The 27,526-nt window shown below is 45.8% G+C and overlaps 1 protein-coding gene across 1 annotated transcript; it reads right to left on the bottom strand.

The window, feature by feature from the left end:
• Positions 1–16,069: 16,069 nt before the first annotated feature.
• On the bottom strand, positions 16,070–25,024 carry LOC120033354 (gamma-crystallin S-like). Its single transcript, XM_038979657.1, has 3 exons — positions 25,016–25,024; positions 20,153–20,395; positions 16,070–16,327 (listed from the first exon to the last, which is right to left on the bottom strand). Exons 1-3 carry the CDS (start codon positions 25,022–25,024, stop codon positions 16,070–16,072), a joined length of 510 nt encoding a protein of 169 aa, XP_038835585.1.
• Positions 25,025–27,526: the final 2,502 nt, after the last annotated feature.

The following is a 27,526-nucleotide window of genomic DNA, read 5'->3' as shown; positions in this document are numbered from 1 at the left end:
AGTCCATGTCTGTCAGAACAAACCTCCATAACCCCTTATCACCGTCCATGTCTGTCAGAACAACACCTCCATAGCCCCTAGCCTCAGTCCATGTCTATCAGAACAACACCTCCATAGCCCTCTATCCTCAGTCCATGTCTGTCAGAACAGCACCTCCATAGCCCCTAGCCTTCAGTCCATGCCTATCAGAACAGCACCTCCATAGCCCCTAGCCTCAGTCCATGTCTGTCAGAACAGCACCTCCATAGCCCCCTAGCCTCAGTCCATGTCTGTCAGAAAAACACCTCCATAGCCCCTATCCTCAGTCCATGTCTGTCAGAACAACACCTCCATAGCCCCTAGCCTCAGTCCATGTCTGTCAGAACAACACCTCCATAGCCCCTAGCCTCAGTCCATGTCTGTCAGAACAACACCTCCATAGCCCTCTAGCCTCAGTCCATGTCTGTCAGAACAGCACCTCCATAGCCCCCTAGCCTCAGTCCATGTCTGTCAGAACAGCACCTCCATAGCCCCTAGCCTCAGTCCATGTCTGTCAGAACAGCACCTCCATAGCCCCCTATCCTCAGTCCATGTCTTTCAGAACAACACCTCCATAGCCCCTAGCCTCAGTCCATGTCTGTCAGAACAACACCTCCATAGCCCCTAGCCTCAGTCCATGTCTCTCAGAACAACACCTCCATAGCCCCTAGCCTCAGTCCATGTCTGTCAGAACAACACCTCCACAGCCCCTAGCCTCAGTCCATGTCTGTCAGAACAACACCTCCATAGCCCCTAGCCTCATTCCATGTCTGTCAGAACAACACCTCCATAGCCCCTTATCCTCAGTCCATGTCTGTCAGAACAACATCTCCATAGCCCCTAGCCTCAGTCCATGTCTATCAGAACAACACCTCCATAGCCCCTAGCCTCAGTCCATGTCTGTCAGAACAGCACCTCCATAGCCCCTTATCCTCAGTCCATGTCTGTCAGAACAACACCTCCATAGCACCCAAGCCTCAGTCCATGTCTGTCAGAACAACACCTCCATAGCCCTCTATCCTCAGTCCATGTCTGTCAGAACAGCACCTCAATAGCCCCCTAGCCTCAGTCCATGCCTATCAGAACAGCACCTCCATAGCCCCCTAGCCTCAGGCCATGTCTGTCAGAACAGCACCTCCATAGCCCCTAGCCTCAGTCCATGTCTGTCAGAACAACACCTCCATAGCCCCCTTATCCTCAGTCCATGTCTGTCAGAACAATACCTCCATAGCCCTAGCCTCAGTCCATGTCTGTCAGAACAACCCCACCATAGCCCCTAGCCTCAGTCCATGTCTGTCAGAACAACACCTCCATAGCCCTCTATTCTCAGACCATGTCTGCCAGAACAACACCTCCATAGCCCCCTAGCCTCAGTCCATGTCTGTCAGAACAACACCTCCATAGCCCCTTATCCTCAGTCCATGTCTGTCAGAACAACACATCCATAGCCCCCTAGCCTCAGTCCATGTCTGTCAGAACAACAACTCCATAGCCCTCTATCCTCAGTCCATGTCTGTCAGAACAGCACCTCCATAGCCCCTAGCCTCAGTCCATGTCTATCAGAACAGCACCTCCATAGCCCCTTATCCTCAGTCCATGTCTGTCAGAACAACACCTCCATAGCCCCCTAGCCTCAGTCCATGTCTGTCAGAACAACACCTCCATAGCCCTCTATCCTCAGTCCATGTCTGTCAGAACAGCACCTCCATAGCCCCCTAGCCTCAGTCCATGTCAATCAGAACAGCACCTCCATAGCCCTAGCCTCAGTCCATGTCTGTCAGAACAACACCTCCATAGCCCCCTAGCTTCAGTCCATGTCTGTCAGAACAACACCTCCATAGCCCCTCAGTCCATGTCTGTCAGTACAAACACCCCATAGCCCCCAGCCTCAGTCCATGTCTGTCAGAACAACACCTCCATAGCCCCCTAGCCTCAGTCCATGTATGTCAGAACAACACCTCCATAGCCCCTATCCTCAGTCCATGTCTGTCAGAACAACACCTCCATAGCCCCTATCCTCAGTCCATGTCTGTCAGAACAACACCTCCATAGCCCTCTATCCTCAGTCCATGTCTGTCAGAACAACACCTCCATAGCCCCCTAGCCTCAGTCCATGCCTATCAGAACAGCACCTCCATAGCCCCCTAGCCTCAGTCCATGTCTGTCAGAACAGCACCTCCATAGCCCCCTAGCCTCAGTCCATGTCTGTCAGAACAACACCTCCATAGCCCCCATCCTCAGTCCATGTCTGTCAGAACAACACCTCCATAGCCCCCTAGCCTCAGTCCATGTCTGTCAGAACAACACCTCCATAGCCCCCTAGCCTCAGTCCATGTCTGTCAGAACAACACCTCCATAGCCCCTATCCTCAGTCCATGTCTGTCAGAACAACACCTCCATAGCCCCTAGCCTCAGTCCATGTCTGTCAGAACAACACCTCCATAGCCCCTAGCCTCAGTCCATGTCTCTCAGAACAACACCTCCATAGCCCTTATCCTCAGTCCATGTCTGTCAGAACAACACCTCCATAGCCCCCTTATCCTCAGTCCATGTCTGTCAGAACAACACCTCCATAGCCCCTAGCCTCAGTCCATGTCTATCAGAACAACACCTCCATAGCCCCCATCCTCAGTCCATGTCTGTCAGAACAGCACCTCCATAGCCCCCTAGCCTCAGTCCATGCCTATCAGAACAGCACCTCCATAGCCCCTAGCCTCAGTCCATGTTGTCAGAACAGCACCTCCATAGCCCCTAGCTCCAGTCCATGTCTGTCAAGAAAAACACACCTCCATAGCCCTATCCTCAGTCCATGTCTGTCAGAACAACACTCCATAGCCCCCTAGCCTCAGTCCAGGTCTGTCAGAACAACACCTCCATAGCCCCTAGCCTCAGTCCATGTCTGTCAGAACAGCCTCCATAGTCCCCTAGCCTCAGTCCATGTCTGTCAGAACAACACCTCCATAGCCCCTATCCTCAGTCCATGTCTGTCAGAACACCTCCATAGCCCCCTAGCCTCAGTCCATATCTGTCAGAAGAACAGCTCCATAGCCCCTATCCTCAGTCCATGTCTGTCAGAACAACACCTCCATAGCCCTAGCCTCAGTCCATGTCTGTCAGAACAACACCTCCATAGCCCCTAGCCTCAGTCCATGTCTGTCAGAACAACACCTCCATAGCCCCCTAGCCTCAGTCCATGTCTGTCAGAACAACACCTCCATAGCCCCTAGCCTCAGTCCATGTCTGTCAGAACAACACCTCCATAGCCCCTTATCCTCAGTCCATGTCTGTCAGAACAACACCTCCATAGCCCTCTATCCTCAGTCTGTCTTGAAAAACACCTCCTAGCCCTAGCCTCAGTCATCTGTCAGAAAAACACTCCATACCCCTAGCCTCAGTCCATGTCTGTCAGAACAACACTCCATAGCCCCCTAGCCTCAGTCCATGTCTGTCAGAACAACACCTCCATAGCCCCTAGCCTCAGTCCATGTCTGTCAGAACAACACCTCCAAAGCCCTACCTCAGTCCATGTCTGTCAGAACAACACCTCCATAGCCCCCTAGCCTCAGCCCATGCTTCGAACACACCCCATACCCCCTTTCCCCCTCCTCCCCCCCCCCCCTCCATGTCTGTCAGAAAAACACCTCCATAGCCCTCTATCCTCAGTCCATGTCTGTCAGAACAGCACCTCCATAGCCCCCTAGCCTCAGTCCATGCCTATCAGAACAGCACCTCCATAGCCCCTAGCCTCAGTCCATGTCTGTCAGAACAACACCTCCATAGCCCCTATCCTCAGTCCATGTCTGTCAGAACAACACCTCCATAGCCCCCTAGCCTCAGTCCATGTCTGTCAGAACAACACCTCCATAGCCCCCTAGCCTCAGTCCATGTCTGTCAGAACAACACCTCCATAGCCCCTATCCTCAGTCCATGTCTGTCAGAACAACACCTCCATAGCCCCTAGCCTCAGTCCATGTCTGTTCAGAACAACACCTCCATAGCCCCTAGCCTCAGGTCCATGTCTCTCAGAACAAACACCTCCATAGCCCTTATCCTCAGTCCATGTCTGTCAGAACAACACCTCCATAGCCCCTTATCCTCAGTCCATGTCTGTCAGAACAACACCTCCATAGCCCCTAGCCTCAGTCCATGTCTATCAGAACAACACCTCCATAGCCCCCTAGCCTCAGTCCATGTCTGTCAGAACAGCACCTCCATAGCCCCTTATCCTCAGTCCATGTCTGTCAGAACAACACCTCCATAGCCCCCTAGCCTCAGTCCATGTCTGTCAGAACAACACCTCCATAGCCCTCTATCCTCAGTCCATGTCTGTCAGAACAACACCTCCATAGCCCCCTAGCCTCAGTCCATGTCTGTCAGAACAGCACCTCCATAGCCCCTAGCCTCAGTCCATGTCTGTCAGAACAACACCTCCATAGCCCCTAGCCTCAGTCCATGTCTGTCAGAACAACACCTCCATAGCCCCCTAGCCTCAGTCCATGTCTGTCAGAACAACACCTCCATAGCCCCTAGCTTCAGTCCAAGACAACATTCCAACACTCTCGAGGAACATTTACAGTCATTGATTGCATCCCAAATGGAACCCTATTCCCTATGTAGTGCACTACTTTTGACCAGGGGCCATAGGGCGACTTTGTGTCATAATTTAAAGTAGTGCACTACATAGTGAATGGAGTGTCATTTGGGACGCAGAGTTGTCTGCTACAGCATGACAAATTGAGAGTATTGTTGGGACGTAAGTCTGTGTCTATCAAGTAGGCAAAGACATGTGTACTGTACTCCATCTAAAGTATTTATACAGTAGAAAGAATGGTGGGCCTGGACAGTAAGTCTGACTGACTGACTTGCGAGTTGACACAAGTCAGGCAGGGTATAGTTGCCTTGTTACTTTCGAACAGGTGCCTTCCCCACAGTCCAAATGCTTAATTTACCATACTGTGTCATGCTTGTATGAGGAACATCAACATTTTGACCAGCCAGGACCCATGGGTGCAGAAGAGACCATCAATGGGTCTTGCTTGGTTCAACAAACATTAGAACAACTACACCAGTTTGACAGAATCTGAAATGGAATGCCAAGGGGATGTTTTGTGGGCTCAATCTATACTATCTCTCCTACACACTGAAGAAGGCTGCAAAGCCAAAACGTCTGTGTACGCTATCCCTGATGAAGTGAAAATATTTTTTTTTACATCGAAAAATGAAGTAAGCTTTATGAGACATCTTTTTGAGTGAGGACCAATCACACCTTTTGTTTGTCTGAATTAAGGGGTTTAAGCACCAGCCAAGCTTGTGGGAGAGTAGCTCTCCACTCTCATATCAACCTGCGCTATATTAGCCGCCTCGTGTTTCAACTGACACGACACCAGGCGTGTCCACACAAGAACCAGCCCGTCGTCCTCCCTGACCCAATGAACAAAATGACAGATTTGATCAATTTAATGTGCTCCACCAGCATTTAAATCTCACTCCTAATTTCAAATCCGGATGAAATGAATAGTGGGTTGGTTGACGTTGTATCTCAGTGACATCCATGCACGCCGGGCCAAGAGCATATTCAAATCAAATCCCCCAAAAATATTTATCAAATTGTCCGAATCCAACAGGTGTAGACTTTAACGTGAAATGCTTAGAACAATAGTAACACAAGAGGAATAAAATACACAAGAATGAAGCTATATACAGGAAGTACCAGTAGATCAGTAGTGAAGGATGTAGAGGGGAGATCTCCTGATGACTTCAGGGCTGCAGTAGATCAGTAGTGAAGGATGTAGATGGGAGATCTCCTGATGACTTCAGGGCTGCAGTAGATCAGTAGTGAAGGGTGTAGAGGGGAGATCTCCTGATGACTTCAGGGCTGCAGTAGATCAGTAGTGAAGGATGTAGAGGGGAGATCTCCTGATGACTTCAGGGCTTCAGTAGTGAAGGGTTTAGGGGGAGATCTCCTGATGACTTCAGGGCTGCAGTAGATCAGTAGTGAAGGGTGTAGAGGGGAGATCTCCTGATGACTTCAGGGCTGCAGTAGATCAGTAGTGAAGGATGTAGAGGGGAGATCTCCTGATGACTTCAGGGCTGCAGTAGATCAGTAGTGAAGGATGTAGGGGGGAGATCTCCTGATGACTTCAGGGCTTCAGTAGTGAAGGGTTTAGGGGGGAGATCTCCTGATGACTTCAGGGCTGCAGTAGATCAGTAGTGAAGAATGTAGAGGGGAGATCTCCTGATGACTTCAGGGCTTCAGTAGTGAAGGGTTTAGGGGGGAGATCTCCTGATGACTTCAGGGCTGCAGTAGATCAGTAGTGAAGGATGTAGAGGGGAGATCTCCTGATGACTTACTTCAGGGCTGCAGTAGATCAGTAGTGAAGGATGTAGAGGGGAGATCTCCTGATGACTTCAGGGCTGCAGTAGATCAGTAGTGAAGGATGTAGGGGGGAGATCTCCTGATGACTTCAGGGCTGCAGTAGATCAGTAGTGAAGGATGTAGGGAGGAGATCTCCTGATGACTTCAGGGCTGCAGTAGATCAGTAGTGAAGGATGTAGGGGGGAGATCTCCTGATGACTTCAGGGCTGCAGTAGATCAGTAGTGAAGGATGTAGAGGGGAGATCTCCTGATGACTTCAGGGCTTCAGTAGTGAAGGGTTTAGGGGGAGATCTCCTGATGACTTCAGGGCTGCAGTAGATCAGTAGTGAAGGATGTAGAGGGGAGATCTCCTGATGACTTCAGGGCTGCAGTAGATCAGTAGTGAAGGATGTAGAGGGGAGATCTCCTGATGACTTCAGGGCTTCAGTAGTGAAGGGTTTAGGGGGAGATCTCCTGATGACTTCAGGGCTGCAGTAGATCAGTAGTGAAGGATGTAGAGGGGAGATCTCCTGATGACTTCAGGGCTGCAGTAGATCAGTAGTGAAGGATGTAGAGGGGAGATCTCCTGATGACTTCAGGGCTGCAGTAGATCAGTAGTGAAGGATGTAGAGGGGAGATCTCCTGATGACTTCAGGGCTGCAGTAGATCAGTAGTGAAGGATGTAGAGGGGAGATCTCCTGATGACTTCAGGGCTGCAGTAGATCAGTAGTGAAGGATGTAGATGGGAGATCTCCTGATGACTTCAGGGCTGCAGTAGATCAGTAGTGAAGGGTGTAGAGGGGAGATCTCCTGATGACTTCAGGGCTGCAGTAGATCAGTAGTGAAGGATGTAGAGGGGAGATCTCCTGATGACTTCAGGGCTTCAGTAGTGAAGGGTTTAGGGGGAGATCTCCTGATGACTTCAGGGCTGCAGTAGATCAGTAGTGAAGGGTGTAGAGGGGAGATCTCCTGATGACTTCAGGGCTGCAGTAGATCAGTAGTGAAGGATGTAGGGAGGAGATCTCCTGATGACTTCAGGGCTGCAGTAGATCAGTAGTGAAGGATGTAGGGGGGAGATCTCCTGATGACTTCAGGGCTGCAGTAGATCAGTAGTGAAGGATGTAGAGGGGAGATCTCCTGATGACTTCAGGGCTTCAGTAGTGAAGGGTTTAGGGGGAGATCTCCTGATGACTTCAGGGCTGCAGTAGATCAGTAGTGAAGGATGTAGAGGGGAGATCTCCTGATGACTTCAGGGCTGCAGTAGATCAGTAGTGAAGGATGTAGAGGGGAGATCTCCTGATGACTTCAGGGCTTCAGTAGTGAAGGGTTTAGGGGGAGATCTCCTGATGACTTCAGGGCTGCAGTAGATCAGTAGTGAAGGATGTAGAGGGGAGATCTCCTGATGACTTCAGGGCTGCAGTAGATCAGTAGTGAAGAATGTAGAGGGGAGATCTCCTGATGACTTCAGGGCTTCAGTAGTGAAGGGTTTAGGGGGGAGATCTCCTGATGACTTCAGGGCTGCAGTAGATCAGTAGTGAAGGATGTAGAGGGGAGATCTCCTGATGACTTACTTCAGGGCTGCAGTAGATCAGTAGTGAAGGATGTAGAGGGGAGATCTCCTGATGACTTCAGGGCTGCAGTAGATCAGTAGTGAAGGATGTAGAGGGGAGATCTCCTGATGACTTCAGGGCTGCAGTAGATCAGTAGTGAAGGATGTAGAGGGGAGATCTCCTGATGACTTCAGGGCTGCAGTAGATCAGTAGTGAAGGATGTAGATGGGAGATCTCCTGATGACTTCAGGGCTTCAGTAGTGAAGGATGTAGGGGGGAGATCTCCTGATGACTTCAGGGCTACAGTAGATCAGTAGTGAAGGATGTAGTGGGGAGATCTCCTGATGACTTCAGGGCTGCAGTAGATCAGTAGTGAAGGATGTAGGGGGGAGATCTCAGCCCAGCTGGAATTCTCTGGATCTGTATGGATATCACACACACATGATCCCCTGAGGGTTACACACACACACACACACACACACACACACACACACACACACACACACACACACACACACACACACGCAAAGGCACACACACGCAAAGACACACACACACGCAAAGACACACACACGCAAAGACACACCCGCAAACACACAAACAAGATTGCCTGAGGGTCTCACACACACTGTGTTCTTTTTTGTGTTGCAGTCTGAGAGTACGCTTTCCCTTTCTGTGGCATGCTGCACATTAATGGTGGCACGTGCATACACACACACACACACACACACACACACACACACACACACACACACACACACACACACACACACACACACACACACACACTCTGAGTCAGAGAACAGTCAGAACAGAACACTCCCTCCTCAGTGCTGTTCTCCCCAGGCATCCCACTGCTAAATTTAGTCCCTCTGATCTAAATATAGGTCTCTGCTATGGGGACGTTGGGCTGGTATAGAGGCAAGAGGAGGAGAGGAAAGTAAACAACAAGTGGAGGAGGGGGGTGAACAAGCGGGAGAGAGAGAGAGGTTCAGATGAAGGGAACATGAGGGAGGGAGGGAGGGAGGGAGGGAGGGAGGGAGGGAGGGAGGGAGGGAGGTTCACAGTTACCCGATGAACAATTAATAAGCTAATTACAGTACATCAAAAGGATCTTGTCTCCCTCTCATGCAGGATTTATTTTTTTATTAAAGATGGGAAGGTGGGGGGGACAGAATAAATAAGGAAATGAAACAGAGAGAGCAGAACAGTCCTGGTTCTGTTTTATTAAAGATGGGAAGGTGGGGGGGACAGAATAAGGAAATGAAACAGAGAGAACAGAACAGTCCTGGTTCTGCTCCACTAGGACTGACAGAATAAGGAAATGAAACAGAGAGAACAGAACAGTCCTGGTTCTGGTCCACTAGGACTGACAGAATAAGGAAATGAAACAGAGAGAACAGAACAGTCCTGGTTCTGGTCCACTAGGACTGACAGAATAAGGAAATGAAACAGAGAGAACAGAACAGTCCTGGTTCTGCTCCACTAGGACTGACAGAATAAGGAAATGAAACAGAGAGAACAGAACAGTCCTGGTTCTGGTCCACTAGGACTGACAGAATAAGGAAATGAAACAGAGAGAACAGAACAGTCCTGGTTCTGGTCCACTAGGACTGACAGAATAAGGAAATGAAACAGAGAGAACAGAACAGTCCTGGTTCTGCTCCACTAGGACTGACAGAATAAGGAAATGAAACAGAGAGAACAGAACAGTCCTGGTTCTGCTCCACTAGGACTGACAGAATAAGGAAATGAAACAGAGAGAACAGAACAGTCCTGGTTCTGGTCCACTAGGACTGACAGAATAAGGAAATGAAACAGAGAGAACAGAACAGTCCTGGTTCTGCTCCACTATTACTGACAGAATAAGGAAATGAAACAGAGAGAGCAGAACAGTCCTGGTTCTGGTCCACTAGGACTGACAGAATAAGGAAATGAAACAGATAGAGCAGAACAGTCCTGGTTCTGGTCCACTAGGACTGACAGAATAAGGAAATGAAACAGAGAGAACAGAACAGTCCTGGTTCTGCTCCACTAGGACTGACAGAATAAGGAAATGAAACAGAGAGAACAGAACAGTCCTGGTTCTGCTCCACTAGGACTGACAGAATAAGGAAATGAAACAGAGAGAACAGAACAGTCCTGGTTCTGCTCCACTAGGATTGCTACTTTGAAGGATTTTAGGCTTCTTATAGCAGTGTCATTGTGAATAGTGGTTGTCTTCACATGTCAGTATTGTGAATGTTAATTTGTCTTATATAACGTGCATTATTCTCATGTAAAATATAATGATGAAATATCATAGTGCAGCAGTCATTTAGCAGTATTGTGTCTTCATGTTGTGAATGGCAGTGTATTTATCTTGATATCCTAGTATTGTGAATGGTGGTGTATTTATCTTGATGTCCTAGTATTGTGAATGGTAGTGTATTTATCTTGATATCCTAGTATTGTGAATGGTAGTGTATTTATCTTGATATCCTAGTATTGTGAATGGTAGTGTATTTATCTTGATATCCTAGTATTGTGAATGGTAGTGTATTTATCTTGATATCCTAGTATTGTGAATGGCAGTGTATTTATCTTGATATCCTAGTATTGTGAATGGTAGTGTATTTATCTTGATATCCTAGTATTGTGAATGGTAGTGTATTTATCTTGATATCCTAGTATTGTGAATGGTAGTGTATTTATCTTGATATCCTAGTATTGTGAATGGTAGTGTATTTATCTTGATATCCTAGTATTGTGAAGGGTAGTGTATTTATCTTGATATCCTAGTATTGTGAAGGGTAGTGTATTTATCTTGATATCCTAGTATTGTGAATGGTAGTGTATTTATCTTGATATCCTAGTATTGTGAATGGTAGTGTATTTATCTTGATATCCTAGTATTGTGAATGGTAGTGTATTTATCTTGATATCCTAGTATTGTGAATGGTAGTGTATTTATCTTGATATCCTAGTATTGTGAATGGTAGTGTATTTATCTTGATATCCTAGTATTGTGAATGGAAGTGTATTTATCTTGATATCCTAGTATTGTGAATGGCAGTGTATTTATCTTGATATCCTAGTATTGTGAATGGTAGTGTATTTATCTTGATATCCTAGTATTGTGAATGGCAGTGTATTTATCTTGATATCCTAGTATTGTGAATGGTAGTGTATTTATCTTTATCCTAGTATTGTGAATGGTAGTGTATTTATCTTTATCCTAGTATTGTGAATGGTAGTGTATTTATCTTGATACCCTAGTATTGTGAATGGTAGTGTATTTATCTTGATATCCTAGTATTGTGAATGGTAGTGTATTTATCTTGATATCCTAGTATTGTGAATGGCAGTGTATTTATCTTGATATCCTAGTATTGTGAATGGTAGTGTATTTATCTTGATATCCTAGTATTGTGAATGGCAGTGTATTTATCTTGATATCCTAGTATTGTGAATGGTAGTGTATTTATCTTGATATCCTAGTATTGTGAATGGTAGTGTATTTATCTTGATATCCTAGTATTGTGAATGGTAGTGTATTTATCTTGATATCCTAGTATTGTGAATGGCAGTGTATTTATCTTGATATCCTAGTATTGTGAATGGTAGTGTATTTATCTTGATGTCCTAGTATTGTGAATGGTAGTGTATTTATCTTGATATCCTAGTATTGTGAATGGAAGTGTATTTATCTTGATGTCCTAGTATTGTGAATGGTAGTGTATTTATGATGATACCTGGAATGCAGCAGTGTTGTCAATGCTAGTTTTTATGTTATATCAAGTCCTCTGCTGATCAAACTTTAACATCAACACTCAATCCTTCCACTTTTCTCTCCCTCTTCTATCCCCATCTCTCACTCTCTCTCTCTCACTCTCTCTCTCTCTCTCTCTCTCTCTCTCTCTCTCTCTCTCTCTCTCTCTCTCTCTCTCTCTCTCTCTCTCTCTCTCTCTCTCTCTCTCTCTCTCTCTCTCTCTCTCTCTCTCTCTCTCTCTCTCTCTCTCTCTCAAACACAGATGGACTGGGTGACTAACGGTGGTATTGTGAAGAAGCTTTCCTCCATCAAAGAGGACGAGGAGGGGTCTGAGGAGGCTCAACACTCGCCCCTCCCCAAAATGCCACGTTCCCCTCTGGGTCTGGGATGGGGGCTGGGCTCGCCCCTGCGCTCCCCACTGCGCTCGCCCCTGCGTAGCCCCTCCCGGCCCCCCACCGACCACCGCAGGCATCGCCCCACCACTCTCCAGATTCCTGTGGTGAGCTTCAGTTGCGCCCCTCTGGACCTCAGTCCCAGGTAGGAACCCTCCGTTGCTGGGGGGAGCGCTTTAATGGACGGACTGTTGATCAGTCAATCCGTGATGTTTTTGACGACATCAGCATCCAGTGCAACTTTTATTATGACTGTTGACTCCGGTTCTCGTACCACAGGCTACTGAAGGAGCTTTGAAGACATACTATAGGATCAAAGACAGGAAATATAGGACTTTTTCTGACATTATCTAACAAGGATGCCCAGGCGATTATTCCACAATCTTATTCTAGACTATTCTAGATTGTCTCTACCAGTCAGACTGGGGGAGTGTTTCAGATTGATGCCAGGTCACAGAGGGACAATGGCCACTTTGTATACTACCTCATCGCCTGGCTGTAGTGCTACGAGCCTATTTCACACCTTAGCACAGCGCACGTTATGCAGATCCATTCATTTATGTTGTGTTCAGTTCACTGTTTATATCAGGATCAACTGTTCATTGGTGTTCTTCTGCCATCTGGTGGCCACAATACAAACTGATATACATGTCTGTTTCTCTCTCTCTCTCTCTCTCTCTCTCTCTCTCTCTCTCTCTCTCTCTCTCTCTCTCTCTCTCTCTCTCTCTCTCTCTCTCTCTCTCTCTCTCTCTCTCTCTCTCTCTCTCTCTCTCTCTCTCTCTCTCTCTCTCTCTCTCTCTGTATCTCTCTCTCTCTCTCTCTCTCTGTATCTCTCTCTCTCTCTCTCTCTCTCTCTCTGTATCTCTCTCTCTCTCTCTCTGTATCTCTCTCTGTATCTCTCTCTGTATCTCTCTCTGTATCTCTCTCTGTATCTCTCTCTGTATCTCTCTCTGTATCTCTAGGTTTGTGGATGGCATTGAAACAGACAGTGTTAGTAGTTTGGGCCAGAAGTTTGACTTCAGCCCCAGTGTGACCCAGAACATCCCACACAGCTCTAGTCCAGGTAGGCCGCATTCATAACCTCCTAAACACAATACTGTACAGCATTGCTATGCATAGTGATGTCCGTTGATCTAGATGAACACACACAACTGTTCTGGGATATTTCAATGTGCTGCTAAGTGTGTTTTAGAACTCTTTCAAACTTAATTGCTCTCTTTCCTGCATGAGCTCTCTCTCTCCCACCGCCGATGACATGGACGTCGATTAAGGCAGCCTCCCACATCTCTCTGTTTCAGAGGGGTTGGGTTAAATGTGGAAGACACATTTCAGTTGAATGCATTCAGTTGCATGCATGCAACTAACTAGGTTTCCCCCTTTCCTGTTTTCTCTCTCTCTCTCTCTCTCTGTGTGTGTCTTTCTACAGGAATGCAGGAGGATGTAGAGAATGTACAGACTATTACTAAACTGACAGAAGAGGTGAGTGACATACAGCAGCACCACTGAGGAATAACTGCCATTCCTAGACTGGATTTTAATGGCAATTCTTAACTTTGCCCTATTCATTCCTCCCCCTCCCCTTCTCCCTGCCCTATGCCCTACTCCCTCCCTGCCCATGTCCTGCCCCCCTCCCAGATGACTAGCCTATCCCTGCAGGTGTCACAGGTCAGCCAGGACCTCCAGGAAATGACACGGCTGCTCAAGCCTCTCCTCCAGCCCCTCCTCCTCCAAGGCTCTTCCCAGTCCGTCCTCTCCTCCCTTATGGCTGCCCTGACTCCGCCCACCAGTGAGACTCTCAGTAGCTCCGCCCCTCCACCTCCCAAAACTCCTTCCAACACCAACTTACTGCTGTTGGAAGATACAGAGATAGAGGGGGAGAGGAGACACCTGGATAGCCACTTTCAGACAACCATCCCCCTGCCCCATCCTCACTCGGCTTCTATAGGGGCAGAGATGACCCCGACTAGCCCTGTTCAGCTCAGCTTCATCGACGAGGAGAGGCCCACTGTCTGAGAGAAAGGATTCACCAACACAGGACTGGCATGACGAGACTGGCATCATGGCATGGCTGGCATGACACCCCTCATATCACTGCATGAGGCACATGCCCATGGCTGCCCTGGGTTACTGTTTATTTAATACTAAGATAACATGAAGTAAGTTATTATTACCAAATGTATTTATTCCTAATATGAAATGTTATGAACTGACAAGTTATTGTTATACCATATCTATCACTGGCTATGATCAAATGAAACACATCAAAAATATAAGTCTTGTTTTACAGTTTAGGCTCTAGAGTTGGTTTGACGCAGAGTGACTGCAGAGAGGATCTTGTCCAGCCAGGCTGTATTAGACATTGTCAGACTTACACCTGTCGTGTCTTTGCTATCGTTAAATTGAAGACTTATAGTTTTTATCATAGATTCCTGTAATTAGGGATTACGCGATCACTTGAGTAATAACGTAATTAATTAACTATGAATTCGAGGGCACCAGGGAAAGTTATTAGATTACAAAGTTATAATTTCCCAATATAACCTTTCAGATATTTTCATATCTGATCAATAGTCTTCTAATTAATGATTTATTTACTCTACCTCACGTCAGTCTCATTCCAAACGTTGTAAATCGTTGATTATCTGCACGAACCCAGTCTTCACTATGAGTCATCCATACATCAATTGTCTTAAATCATTTATTTATTACTAACTAATTAATTCACAGAAATGCATAAACAAACAAACTTAAAATAGTTACATGAAATGATGGGAGCAATATGCCCTAGTGGGCTGAACCGGCATGGCGGCTGTTAGACAAGGGGAAAATGGCGTTCGACTAAGAATTCACTACAGAGTCCATAATTATAACAATTGACATGCTAATCCTTACACATGAACACTCACTCATTCGGGAACAATTGCAATCAATATATATATAGTTACGCTCGGTGTGTGTGTGTCTTGATCGTTGGAGAGAAGTTAGTTTCTGTTGGAGTGAAGTTAGTTTCTGTTGGAGATTCGTCGGTCTCTGTCTTGGCTATTGTGGATAGTTCAGAGTGACATTCGTTATAGAATGATTGTTTCGGCGGTTGTCTTTCTTCGCGTTCAATGATACCGAATTCCTAGCTGCAGACTAGTAGTCAATATCAAAGACTTGTTCTCATTCGTCTTAAGAGTTTAACCACGTGGTATGGTTAAAGATTCAGCCAATGGTACTTTAACCTTCGTTCTCCTCCTAATGGAGAAAAGCATGGTCTAAATGGTAATTTCTTAAAGTTGGCTTTTATTCAGATAGCAGAGAGGGGTGGTTCCATGGTCTCTGACCCAACTGGCTCAGGGGCGGTCCTTGGATTTAGTTCAAATACAACAGGGAGTTGTATTTTCCTTCATTAAACAGTTCAAAATCATATTACACAATTATACAAACAGTATCATACTCACTCATTCATTTTATACAACACACAGATGTAAACCTCATATCTGAGGTTATTATATAAACAGCGGTATGGTAATGTGGTCCCACAGTCTCACATGAGTTTCCCACGTGGTGACAAATGGACCGGTTCATAGCTGGACTGTCCACCGATCTTTCATACTTTTGCAGGAATATGAAATATGTTCGTACCCCAAGTTCTGTGAGGTGGAAGAGAATTCCTTTGTCCTGAAAGTTTACCCTCTCTCTTAATACTGTTTGTGGTGGGGGGATTCTCAGGAATTTACGACATCTCTCTGTGATCACCGCATGGGTTGTGGTGGAAAGGGAGAGGCAGGGAGAGGGGGATGGGGTTTGCAGTACCCAAGCAGGCAACATCATGACACACCAAACACACAATAAAAACACAACTGGTCAGCTGCTTGCCAGTCAGAGTTTTATTTGAGCTCGTGGCCGTGGCTCAGTGTCAGGTCCATTGGTGTTAAGAATGGTAGTAGATGACTTGATCGAGCATTGGGCAGGAGGGATCGGATTGGTTGGGCGAGAGGGGGACAACTCTAGACCCTGGTTACTCAGTGAGGCGTCTGAAGGACTGGACGTTGGGAAACACCGGCTTGCGGTACTCGCCCTTCTCCAGGAGATACTGACGGCCCTCGTAGTTGGGGTGCTCGTAGAAGACGCACAAGCCGCCCAGCACCTTGCAGGAGGGCACCTCGCGCCAGTGGAACTTCTCCAGCACGGAGGGGCAGTCCTCGGTGGCCTCGAACGCCTGGCCTGCCAAGTCTCCCTTCCCGTACAGCTGCAGCTTGTAGGGGATACCGCTAGCCTGGAGGAGGAGGTTAAGGTGGGGGCATCAGTACAGAGGGGAGGGCAGGATAGGTCAAACAGAGATATAGCAGAGATATAGAAAGACGTCAGACATATTCTGGATCTCATTCTCAGATCTCTACAATTCAAGATGATCAACAGGATTTAAATACTGAATGTTACACCAGCTGCATGCTGGGTAAGTCTAGTCTATGTTACTGCTACATTAATACTGAATGTTACACCAGCTGCATGCTGGGTAAGTCTAGTCTATGTTACTGCTACATTAATACTGAATGTTACACCAGCTGCATGCTGGGTAAGTCTAGTCTATGTTACTGCTACATTAATACTGAATGTTACACCAGCTGCATGCTGGGTAAGTCAATCAATTCAATCAATTTTATTTTATATAGCCCTTCGTACATCAGCTAATATCTCGAAGTGCTGTACAGAAACCCAGCCTAAAACCCCAAACAGCTAGTAATGCAGGTGTAGAAGCACGGTGGCTAGGAAAAACTCCCTAGAAAGGCCAAGTCTAGTCTATGTTACTGCTACATTAATACTGAATGTTACACCAGCTGCATGCTGGGTAAGTCTAATCTAAGTTCCTGCTACATTACATTGATATTTCATAACTTCTTGTAATTATCTCTGATTAAGACAAAAACAACTGGAAAATACATACTGTATATTTGTGTATTTCTAGAACAGATACACAGTATTTATGTAACTCTATCAATGTAATGTCTACATGGTCAGTACCATTGACCTAAAATGACACCATAGAAACAGATGACACAGATGGGTCAATATACATATAACAATATCTACATAACAATATCTACATAACAATATCTACATAACAATATATATATAACAATATCTATATAAGAATATACAATTCCCCTAGAGTCAAAAAACAGATCAAGTTTGATGCACACGGACTCAGGTGCGAATGGAACTCTATTCGCTGTTTAGTGCACTACTTTAGACCAGAACCCATAGGGCATAGTGCACTACTTTAGACCAGAACCCATAGGGCATAGTGCACTACTTCAGACCAGAACCCATAGGGCATAGTGCACTACTTTAGACCAGAACCCATAGGGCATAGTGCACTACTTCAGACCAGAATCCATAGGGCATAGTGCACTACTTTAGACCAGAACCCATAGGGCATAGTGCACTACTTCAGACCAGAACCCATAGGGCATAGTGCACTACTTTAGACCAGAACCCATAGGGCATAGTGCACTACTTCAGACCAGAACCCATAGGGCATAGTGCACTACTTTAGACCAGAACCCATAGGGCATAGTGCACTACTTTAGACCAGAACCCATAGGGCATAGTGCACTACTTTAGACCAAGGACCATAGGACATAGTACACTACTTTAGACCAGGACCCATAGGGCATAGTGCACTACTTTAGACCAGAACCCATAGGGCATAGTACACTACTTTAGACCAGGGCCCATAGGACACAGTGCACTACTTTAGACCAGGGGGCATAGTACACTACTTTAGACCAGGGGGCATAGTACACTACTTTAGACCAGGGGGCATAGTGCAATACTTTAGACCAGGGGGCATAGTGCAATACTTTAGACCAGGGGGCATATTGCCCTACTTTAGACCAAGGGGCATAGTGCACTACTTTAGACCAGGGGGCATAGTACACTACTTTAGACCAGGGGGCATAGTGCACTACTTTAGACCAGGGGGCATAGTACACTACTTTAGACCAGGGGGCATAGTGCACTACTTTAGACCAGGGGGCACAGTACACTACTTTAGACCAGGGCCCATAGGGCATAGTACACTACTTTAGACCAGGGGGCATAGTGCACTATTTTAGACCAGGGGGCACAGTACACTACTTTAGACCAGGGGGCATAGTACACTACTTTAGACCCGGGGGCATAGTACACCACTTTAGACCAGGGGGCATAGTGCCATACTTTAGACCAGGTGGCATAGTACACTACTTTAGACCAGGGGGCATAGTGCACTACTTTAGACCAGGGGGCATAGTGCACTACTTTAGACCAGGGGGCATAGTACACTACTTTAGACCAGGGGGCATAGTGCAATACTTTAGACCAGGGGGCATAGTGCCCTACTTTAGACCAAGGGGCATAGTGCACTACTTTAGACCAGGGGGCATAGTACACTACTTTAGACCAGGGGGCATAGTGCACTACTCTAGACCAGGGGGCATAGTACACTACTTTAGACCAGGGCCCATAGGGCATAGTACAGTACTTTAGACCAGGGGGCATAGTGCACTACTTTAGACCAGGGGGCACAGTACACTACTTTAGACCAGGGGGCATAGTACACTACTTTAGACCCGGGGGCATAGTACACCACTTTAGACCAGGGGGCATAGTGCCATACTTTAGACCAGGTGGCATAGTACACTACTTTAGACCAGGGGGCATAGTACACTACTTTAGACCAGGGGGCATAGTACACTACTTTAGACCAGGGGGCATAGTGCACTACTTTAGACCAGGGGTCATAGTGCACTACTTTAGACCAGGGGTCATAGTGCACTACTTTAGACCAGGGGGCATAGTACACTACTTTAGACCAGGGGGCATAGTGCACTACTTTAGACCAGGGGGCATAGTACACTACTTTAGACCAGGGGGCATAGTGCAATACTTTAGACCAGGGGGCATAGTGCCCTACTTTAGACCAAGGGGCATAGTACACTACTTTAGACCAGGGGGCATAGTGCACTACTCTAGACCAGGGGGCATAGTGCCCTACTTTAGACCAAGGGGCATAGTACACTACTTTAGACCAGGGGGCATAGTGCACTACTCTAGACCAGGGGGCATAGTACACTACTTTAGACCAGGGCCCATAGGGCATAGTACAGTACTTTAGACCAGGGGGCATAGTGCACTACTTTAGACCAGGGGGCACAGTACACTACTTTAGACCAGGGGGCATAGTACACTACTTTAGACCCGGGGGCATAGTACACCACTTTAGACCAGGGGGCATAGTGCCATACTTTAGACCAGGTGGCATAGTACACTACTTTAGACCAGGGGGCATAGTACACTACTTTAGACCAGGGGGCATAGTACACTACTTTAGACCAGGGGGCATAGTGCACTACTTTAGACCAGGGGGCATAGTACACTACTTTAGACCAGGGGGCATAGTGCACTACTTTAGACCAGGGGGCATAGTACACTACTTTAGACCAGGGGGCATAGTACACTACTTTAGACCAGGGGGCATAGTGCACTACTTTAGACCAGGGGGCATAGTACACTACTTTAGACCAGGGGGCATAGTACACTACTTTAGACCAGGGGGCATAGTGCACTACTTTAGACCAGGGGGCATAGTGCACTACTTTAGACCAGGGGTCATAGTGCACTACTTTAGACCAGGGGTCATAGTGCACTACTTTAGACCAGGGGGCATAGTGCACTACTTTAGACCAGGGGGCATAGTGCACTACTTTAGACCAGGGGTTATAGTGCACTACTTTAGACCAGGGGTCATAGTGCACTACTTTAGACCAGGAGTCATAGTGCACTACTTTAGACCAGGAGTCATAGTGCACTACTTTAGACCAGGAGTCATAGTGCACTACTTTAGACCAGGGGTCATAGTGCACTACTTTAGACCAGGGGTCATAGTGCACTAATTTAGACCAGGGGTCATAGTGCACTACTTTAGACCAGGAGTCATAGTGCACTACTTTAGACCAGGGGTCATAGTGCACTACTTTAGACCAGGGCGCACAGAAAATACCTTTCTGTCTTCTACACAACTACACCCGCTCTTTACCATAATGGCTCATCCACTTACAAAGTGAACCATCTTGCAGGAGCAGACGTGGTCGTTGAGGCCCATCCAGCGCTGGTAGTCAGGGTACTCTCCCCTGGTCAGTACATACTGGTAGCCGGTGTAGTTGTGCCTCTCGTAGACCACCCAGGCACCACTCTCCACCCTGATGGAGTTACAGCGGCTCAGGTAGGAATGGAAGTCTGTGCAGTCGCTGTCACACTCATAGCGTCGGCCCTGGTAGTTCTTGTCCTCATAGAACACGATCTGGAGAGACAGAATACAACAGACTGTATTCTGATAACAGATTGACCTCTATTGTTCTCCCCCTGAGCTAAATCTAATGTCCATTTGGAACCATTAAAATACTCTGTTATCCTGACTGGGTACAACTAGTGTTTACTACTGATCACATCACATTTCATTGGTCACGTGGACATATTTTGCAGTTGTTATCGCAGGTGCAGCGAAATGCTTATGTTCCTGACTTCAACAGTGCAGTAATTCCTAACAAAACAAAACAATACATGCAAATCCCCAAAATACAAATAAATAATACAAATGTAAAAAATATTAGAACGAGCAATATCAGAGTCCGGAATATATTGTAAATATATACAGTATGTATATTATGGTGTGTATAGACGGTACGGACAGTATATGAATAGAAAATGTGGGTACAGCGGTAGTTGACCAGAATACAGTATATACATATAAATTGGGTAAAACAGTATGTAAACATTATTAAAGTGACCAGTGTTCCATGTCTATGTACATAGGGCAGCAGTCTCTAAGGTACAGGGTTAAGTACCGGGTGGTAGCCGGCTAGTAACAGTGACTAAGTTCAGGGCAGGGTACTGAGCGGAGGCCGACTAGTGGTGACTGCTTAACAGTCTGATGTCCTGGAGATAGAAGCTGTTAATCAGTCTCTCGGTCCCAGCTTTGATGCACCTGTACTGTCTCCTCCTTCTGGATGGTAGCGGGGTGAATACGCCGTGGCTCGGGTGGCTGAGGTCCTTGATGATCTTCTTGTCCTTCCTGTAACACCGGGTGCTGTAGATGTCCTGGAGGGCAGGCAGCGTGGCCCTGGTGATGCGTTGGGCTGACCGCACCACCACCCTCTGGAGAGCCTTTCGGTTGTGGATAGTGCAGTTGCCGTACCAGGCAGTGATACAGCCCGACAGGATGCTCTCAATTGTACATCTGTAAAAGTTTGTGAGGGTCTTAGGTGACAAGCCAAATTTCTTCAGCCTCCTGAGGTTGAAGAGGCGCTGTTGCTCCTTCTTCACCACACTGTCTGTGTGGATGGACTATTTCAGTTGTCAGTGATGTGTATGCAGAAAAACGTGAAGATTTTCACCTTCTCAACTGCGGCCCGTCAATGTGGATATGGGGGTGCTCCCTCTGCTGTTTCCTGAAGTCCATGATCAGCTCCTTCGTTTTGTTGACGTTGAGGGAGAGGTTGTTTTCCTGGCACCACTCAGCCAGGGCCCTCACCTCCTCCCTGTAGGCCGTCTCGTCACTGTTTGTAATCAGGTCTGCCACTGTTGTGTCGTCTACAAACTTGGTGATTGAGTTGGAGACGTGCGTGGCCACGCAGTCATGGGTGAACAGGGAGTACAGGAGGGGGCTGAGCATTCACCCCTGTGGGGCCCCAGAGTTGAGGATCAGCATAGTGGAGGTGTTGTTGCCTACCTTCACCACCTGGGGTTGGTCCGTCGGGAAGTCCAGGACCCAGTTGCACAGGGCGGGGTTCGGACCCAAGGCCCTGAGCTTTGTGATGCGCTTGGAGGGTACTATGGTGTTGAATGCTGAGCTGTAGTCGATGAGCAGCATTCTTACATAGGTATTCCTCTTGTCAAGATGGGATAGAGCAGTGTGCAGTGTGATGCCGATTGCCTTGTCTGTGGATCTGTTGGGGTGGTATTGTAGTGGATCTAGGGTGTTGGGTAAGGTGGAGGTGATATGATCCTTGACTAGTCTCTCAAAGCACTTCATGATGACAGAAGTGAGTGCTACGGGGCGATAGTCATTTAGTTCAGTTATCTTCACTTTCTTGGGTACAGGAACTATGGTGGACATCTTGAAGCAAGTGGGGACAACAAACTGGGATAGGGAGGGATTGAATATGTCCCTAAACGGACGCATGACTCAACCTTCACCTCCCGAGCCTGTTGGGGAGTTGCAGCGATGAGACAAGATCGAAAAAGGGGGTAAAATAATCATCTGTGATTGTCTGGAGTCCCTGTCTCGTGTCTGAGTTGTTGAATTGTGACTCCACTTTGTCTCGCCTGTTTGATTGCTTTATGGAGGGCATAGCTGGTCTGTTTGTACTCGTCCATGTTCCCAGTCACCTTGCCATGGTTCAATGTGGTGGTTCGCGCTTTCAGTTTTGCATGAATGCTGCCATCTATCCACAGTTTCTGGTTTGGATAAGTTCTAATCGTCACCGTGGGAACAACATCCTCTATACACTTCCTGATGAACCCAGTCACCGTGGGAACAACATCCTCTATACACTTCCTGATGAACCCAGTCACCGTGGGAACATCCTCTATACACTTCCTGATGAACCCAGTCACCGTGGGAACAACATCCTCTATACACTTCCTGATGAACCCAGTCACCGTGGGAACATCCTCTATACACTTCCTGATGAACCTAGTCACCGTGGGAACAACATCCTCTATACACTTCCTGATGAACCCAGTCACCGTGGGAACAACATCCTCTATACACTTCCTAATGAACCTAGTCACCGTGGGAACAACATCCTCTATGCACCTCCTGATGAACTCAGTCACCGTGGGAACAACATCCTCTATGCACCTCCTGATGAACTCAGTCACAGTGGGATCAACATCCTCTATGCACCTCCTGATGAACCCAGTCACAGTGGGAACAACATCCTCTATGCACTTCCTGATGAACTCAGTCACAGTGGGAACAACATCCTCTATGCACTTCCTGATGAACTCAGTCACAGTGGGAACAACATCCTCTATGCACTTCCTGATGAACCCAGTCACAGTGGGAACAACATCCTCTATGCATCTCCTGATGAACTCAGTCACAGAGTCAGTGTATACATCAATGTTATTCTCAGAGGCAACCCAGAATATATCCCAGTCCGCATGATCGAAAATAATCTTGAAGCATGGATTCCGATTGGTCAGACCAATGTTGAACCGTCCTTAACTATAGTAGTTCTGGTGTTTGTATCAACAGTATCAAACAATGCTACGATCAATGACATTGCCGAAGCTAACATACGGCATAGCATAAGAATAAACTCCCTGCCTACTGCCTGAAGACTATCGTCAATTCAAGAAGACTCATTTCAAATGAGCATTGACTAAGTTGATACATACTCAATGACTTGGTTATAACAGACAAAGTGCAGAAACAGCTCCCCACACTATCTGACAACATCAAACATAGACTACTGCAGCAACCGCTCCCCACACTATCTGACAACATCAAACATAGACTACTGCAGCAACCGCTCCCCTCACTATCTGACAACATCAAACATAGACTACTGCAGCAACAGCTCCCCACACTATCTGACAACATCAAACATAGACTACTGCAGCAACCGCTCCCCTCACTATCTGACAACATCAAAACATAGACTACTGCAGCAACGGCTCCCCTCACTATCTGACAACATCAAACATAGACTACTGCACCAACCGCTCCCCTCACTATCTGACAACATCAAACATAGACTACTGCAGAAACAGCTCCCCACACTATCTGACAACATCAAACATAGACTACTGCACCAACCGCTCCCCTCACTTTCTGACAACATCAAACATAGACCACTGCAGCAACCGCTCCCCACACTATCTGACAACATCAAACATAGACTACTGCAGAAACAGCTCCCCACACTATCTGACAACATCAAACATAGACTACTGCAGCAACCGCTCCCCTCACTATCTGACAACATCAAACATAGACTACTGCAGCAACCGCTCCCCACACTATCTGACAACATCAAAACATAGACTACTGCAGCAACCGCTCCCCACACTATCTGACAACATCAAACATAGACTACTGCAGAAACAGCTCCCCACACTATCTGACAACATCAAACATAGACTACTGCAGCAACCGCTCCCCACACTATCTGACAACATCAAAACATAGACTACTGCAGCAACCGCTCCCCACACTTTCTGACAACATCAAACATAGACTACTGCAGCAACCGCTCCCCACACTATCTGACAACATCAAACATAGACTACTGCAGCAACCGCTCCCCTCACTTTCTGACAACATCAAACATAGACTACTGCAGCAACCGCTCCCCTCACTATCTGACAACATCAAACATAGACTACTGCAGAAACAGCTCCCCACACTATCTGACAACATCAAACATAGACTGCTGCAGCAACCGCTCCCCACACTATCTGACAACATCAAACATAGACTACTGCAGCAACCGCTCCCCACACTTTCTGACAACATCAAAACATAGACCACTGCAGCAACCGCTCCCCTCACTATCTGACAACATCAAACATAGACCACTGCAGCAACCGCTCCCCTCACTATCTGACAACATCAAACATAGACCACTGCATCAGTCCTTCAGTTTAAAAGTCACCCTTTGAAGTCATCAAATCATAGAATCCCCTTGTAGGTATTAAGTATGTTTTAGACAATGTTTCTATTTTGAGTTCCCCTCCAAATACCGGTGTGTGTGTGTGTGTGTGTGTGTGTGTGTGTGTGTGTGTGTGTGTGTGTGTGTGTGTGTGTGTGTGTGTGTGTGTGTGTGTGTGTGTGTGTGTGTGTGAGAGAGAGACGCCACTGTGCTCCTTCAGCTAAAGCTGTTATCCTGTCCTCCGGACGTTCCATACTCACCCTTCCCATCTTTGACATTGTTTTAGTACCGCCCAAGTCTCCCTGTGTGAGGTGGCGCTGGATCCCGTACCCCGCTCCCTTTTATACCCGCCGTGCCGGTCCTTTGTTTTATCAAACCGCTACAAATGCTTTGTCATGAAAATGAGATCCAAAAATGTAGTCAGTGATTCGAATGCTGTTCATGTCATTTCCAGAAAAGACAAGTGGGGATTATACGACATAAAGGACTGAGCTGACTGAACGGTCAGCTCAGTTCACAGTCTGACCCCGTGAACAGCCTAACTCCCCACCCCACTGAGGTAAACACACAAACAGATACACACACATGCCAATATTATAAACATCAAGACACTCACTAACACACACACACACACACACACACACACACACACACACACACACACACACACACACACACACACACAACAGAGGACGGGTTCGTGGTAATGACTGGAGCGGCATGAATGGAATGGTATCAAATACACCAAACACATGGTTTCCAGGTGTTTGATACCATTCCATTGACTCCATTCCGGCCATTATTATGAGCCGTCCTCCCCTCAGCAGCCTCCTGTGACACACACATACCGACACACACATTAATAACAATATCAGTGCCACAACCAAGACCTCTGCCAAAATGTGAGATCCCAGATGAGTTGGATTATTGCGTTCCAGGACATTGAGAGAACAGAACTGCTGACTCAACTCCCTCTGTTCTCTGTATCAAAATACCAACAGAATCAAGTTTCATCCAATGATCAAGCTGGAAAGCAGCTGTCATTCAAGTCAATGACCAATCATTACAGCATTAGGCTACTGCTGGGTTGTGACAGAGCCGTGGCACCCGCCCAATGAGGGGAGGGTTCACATGGCCTCTATGGGCCTGTTTGTTTGTGTGTGGAATTGATGCAATACAACACGACAATACAACACTACAATACAACACTACAATACAATACTACATTACAATACAATGAGACATATCAATACAATACTACAATACAATACAATGAGACATATCAATACAATAGTACAATACAATGAGACATATCAATACAATGCTACAATACAATACAATGAGACATATCAATACAATAGTACAATACAATGAGACATATCAATACAATGCTACAATACAATACAATGAGACATATCAATACAATACAATGAGACATATCAATACAATACTACAATACAATACAATGAGACATATCAATACAATGCTACAATACAATACAATGAGACATATCAATACAATACTACAATACAATACAATGAGACATATCAATACAATGCTACAATACAATACAATGAGACATATCAATACAATACTACAATACAATACAATGAGACATATCAATACAATGCTACAATACAATACAATGAGACATATCAATACAATACTACAATACAATACAATGACACATATCAATACAATACTACAATACACTAAGACACTACCACAATACAATAAGACAATACTACAATACAATAATACAAACGTTGAATACAATAAGACAATACAATATAATACAATACTGCAATAGAATAATACAATACTACAACACAATAATACAATACTACAATACAATAAGACATTTCAATACAATACAATAATACAAACCTACGAATACAATAAAACAATACAATATAATCCAATACAATAATCCAATATGACAATACAATATAATACAATACAACAATACAATACAACTTTTCAATATAATCCAATACTACAATACAATAATATAATACTACAATAATACAATACAATAAGATAATACAAGAATATAATACAATACAATACAATACTACAATACAATAAGACAATATAATACAATAATATAATACAATAATACAACACAATAATAGAACACAATAATGTAATCAATTAATACATCAATACATCCATATATATAGTACAATAATACAATCAAATAATACAATAATACAACACAATAATACAAAACAATTCAATAATACAATGCAAAAATACAATTCAATAGTACAACAATACAACACTATACAATAATACAACACATTACAATAATGCAATACTATACAATAATGCAATACAATACTACAATACACCACAAGACAATAATACAAGACAATAATACAATAAAATAGTACAATACTACAATACAATACTACAAGACAACAATACAAAAATACAATACAATAATACAAGAATACAATATAACACAATAATACAATAAAGTAATATAATACAATAATACAATAATATAAGTAAGGTGGGATAATCAACGAGCGGTTATGCATTCTGGAAAATAATACAACGCTGTGTAAGGTCAGTTCCACTCAGCTAGCGCGTCATGGAACACACCGTAATGTCTTCATTCCTTTCCGGAGAATGCATGGAGCCCCGAGTTGATTATCCCTTTCATGCCTTGAATATAATTTATCACATTTGCCGCTAGAAATGTGTTCATTTGCTGGTAGAATAGTTGCCGTGGTAACCAAACAAACAGACTAGTTTAGCTAACC

The sequence above is a fragment of the Salvelinus namaycush genome, chromosome 40, assembly GCF_016432855.1.
Source record: "Salvelinus namaycush isolate Seneca chromosome 40, SaNama_1.0, whole genome shotgun sequence".
NCBI lineage: Eukaryota > Metazoa > Chordata > Actinopteri > Salmoniformes > Salmonidae > Salvelinus > Salvelinus namaycush.
This window is presented reverse-complemented; position numbering and strand designations above follow the sequence as displayed.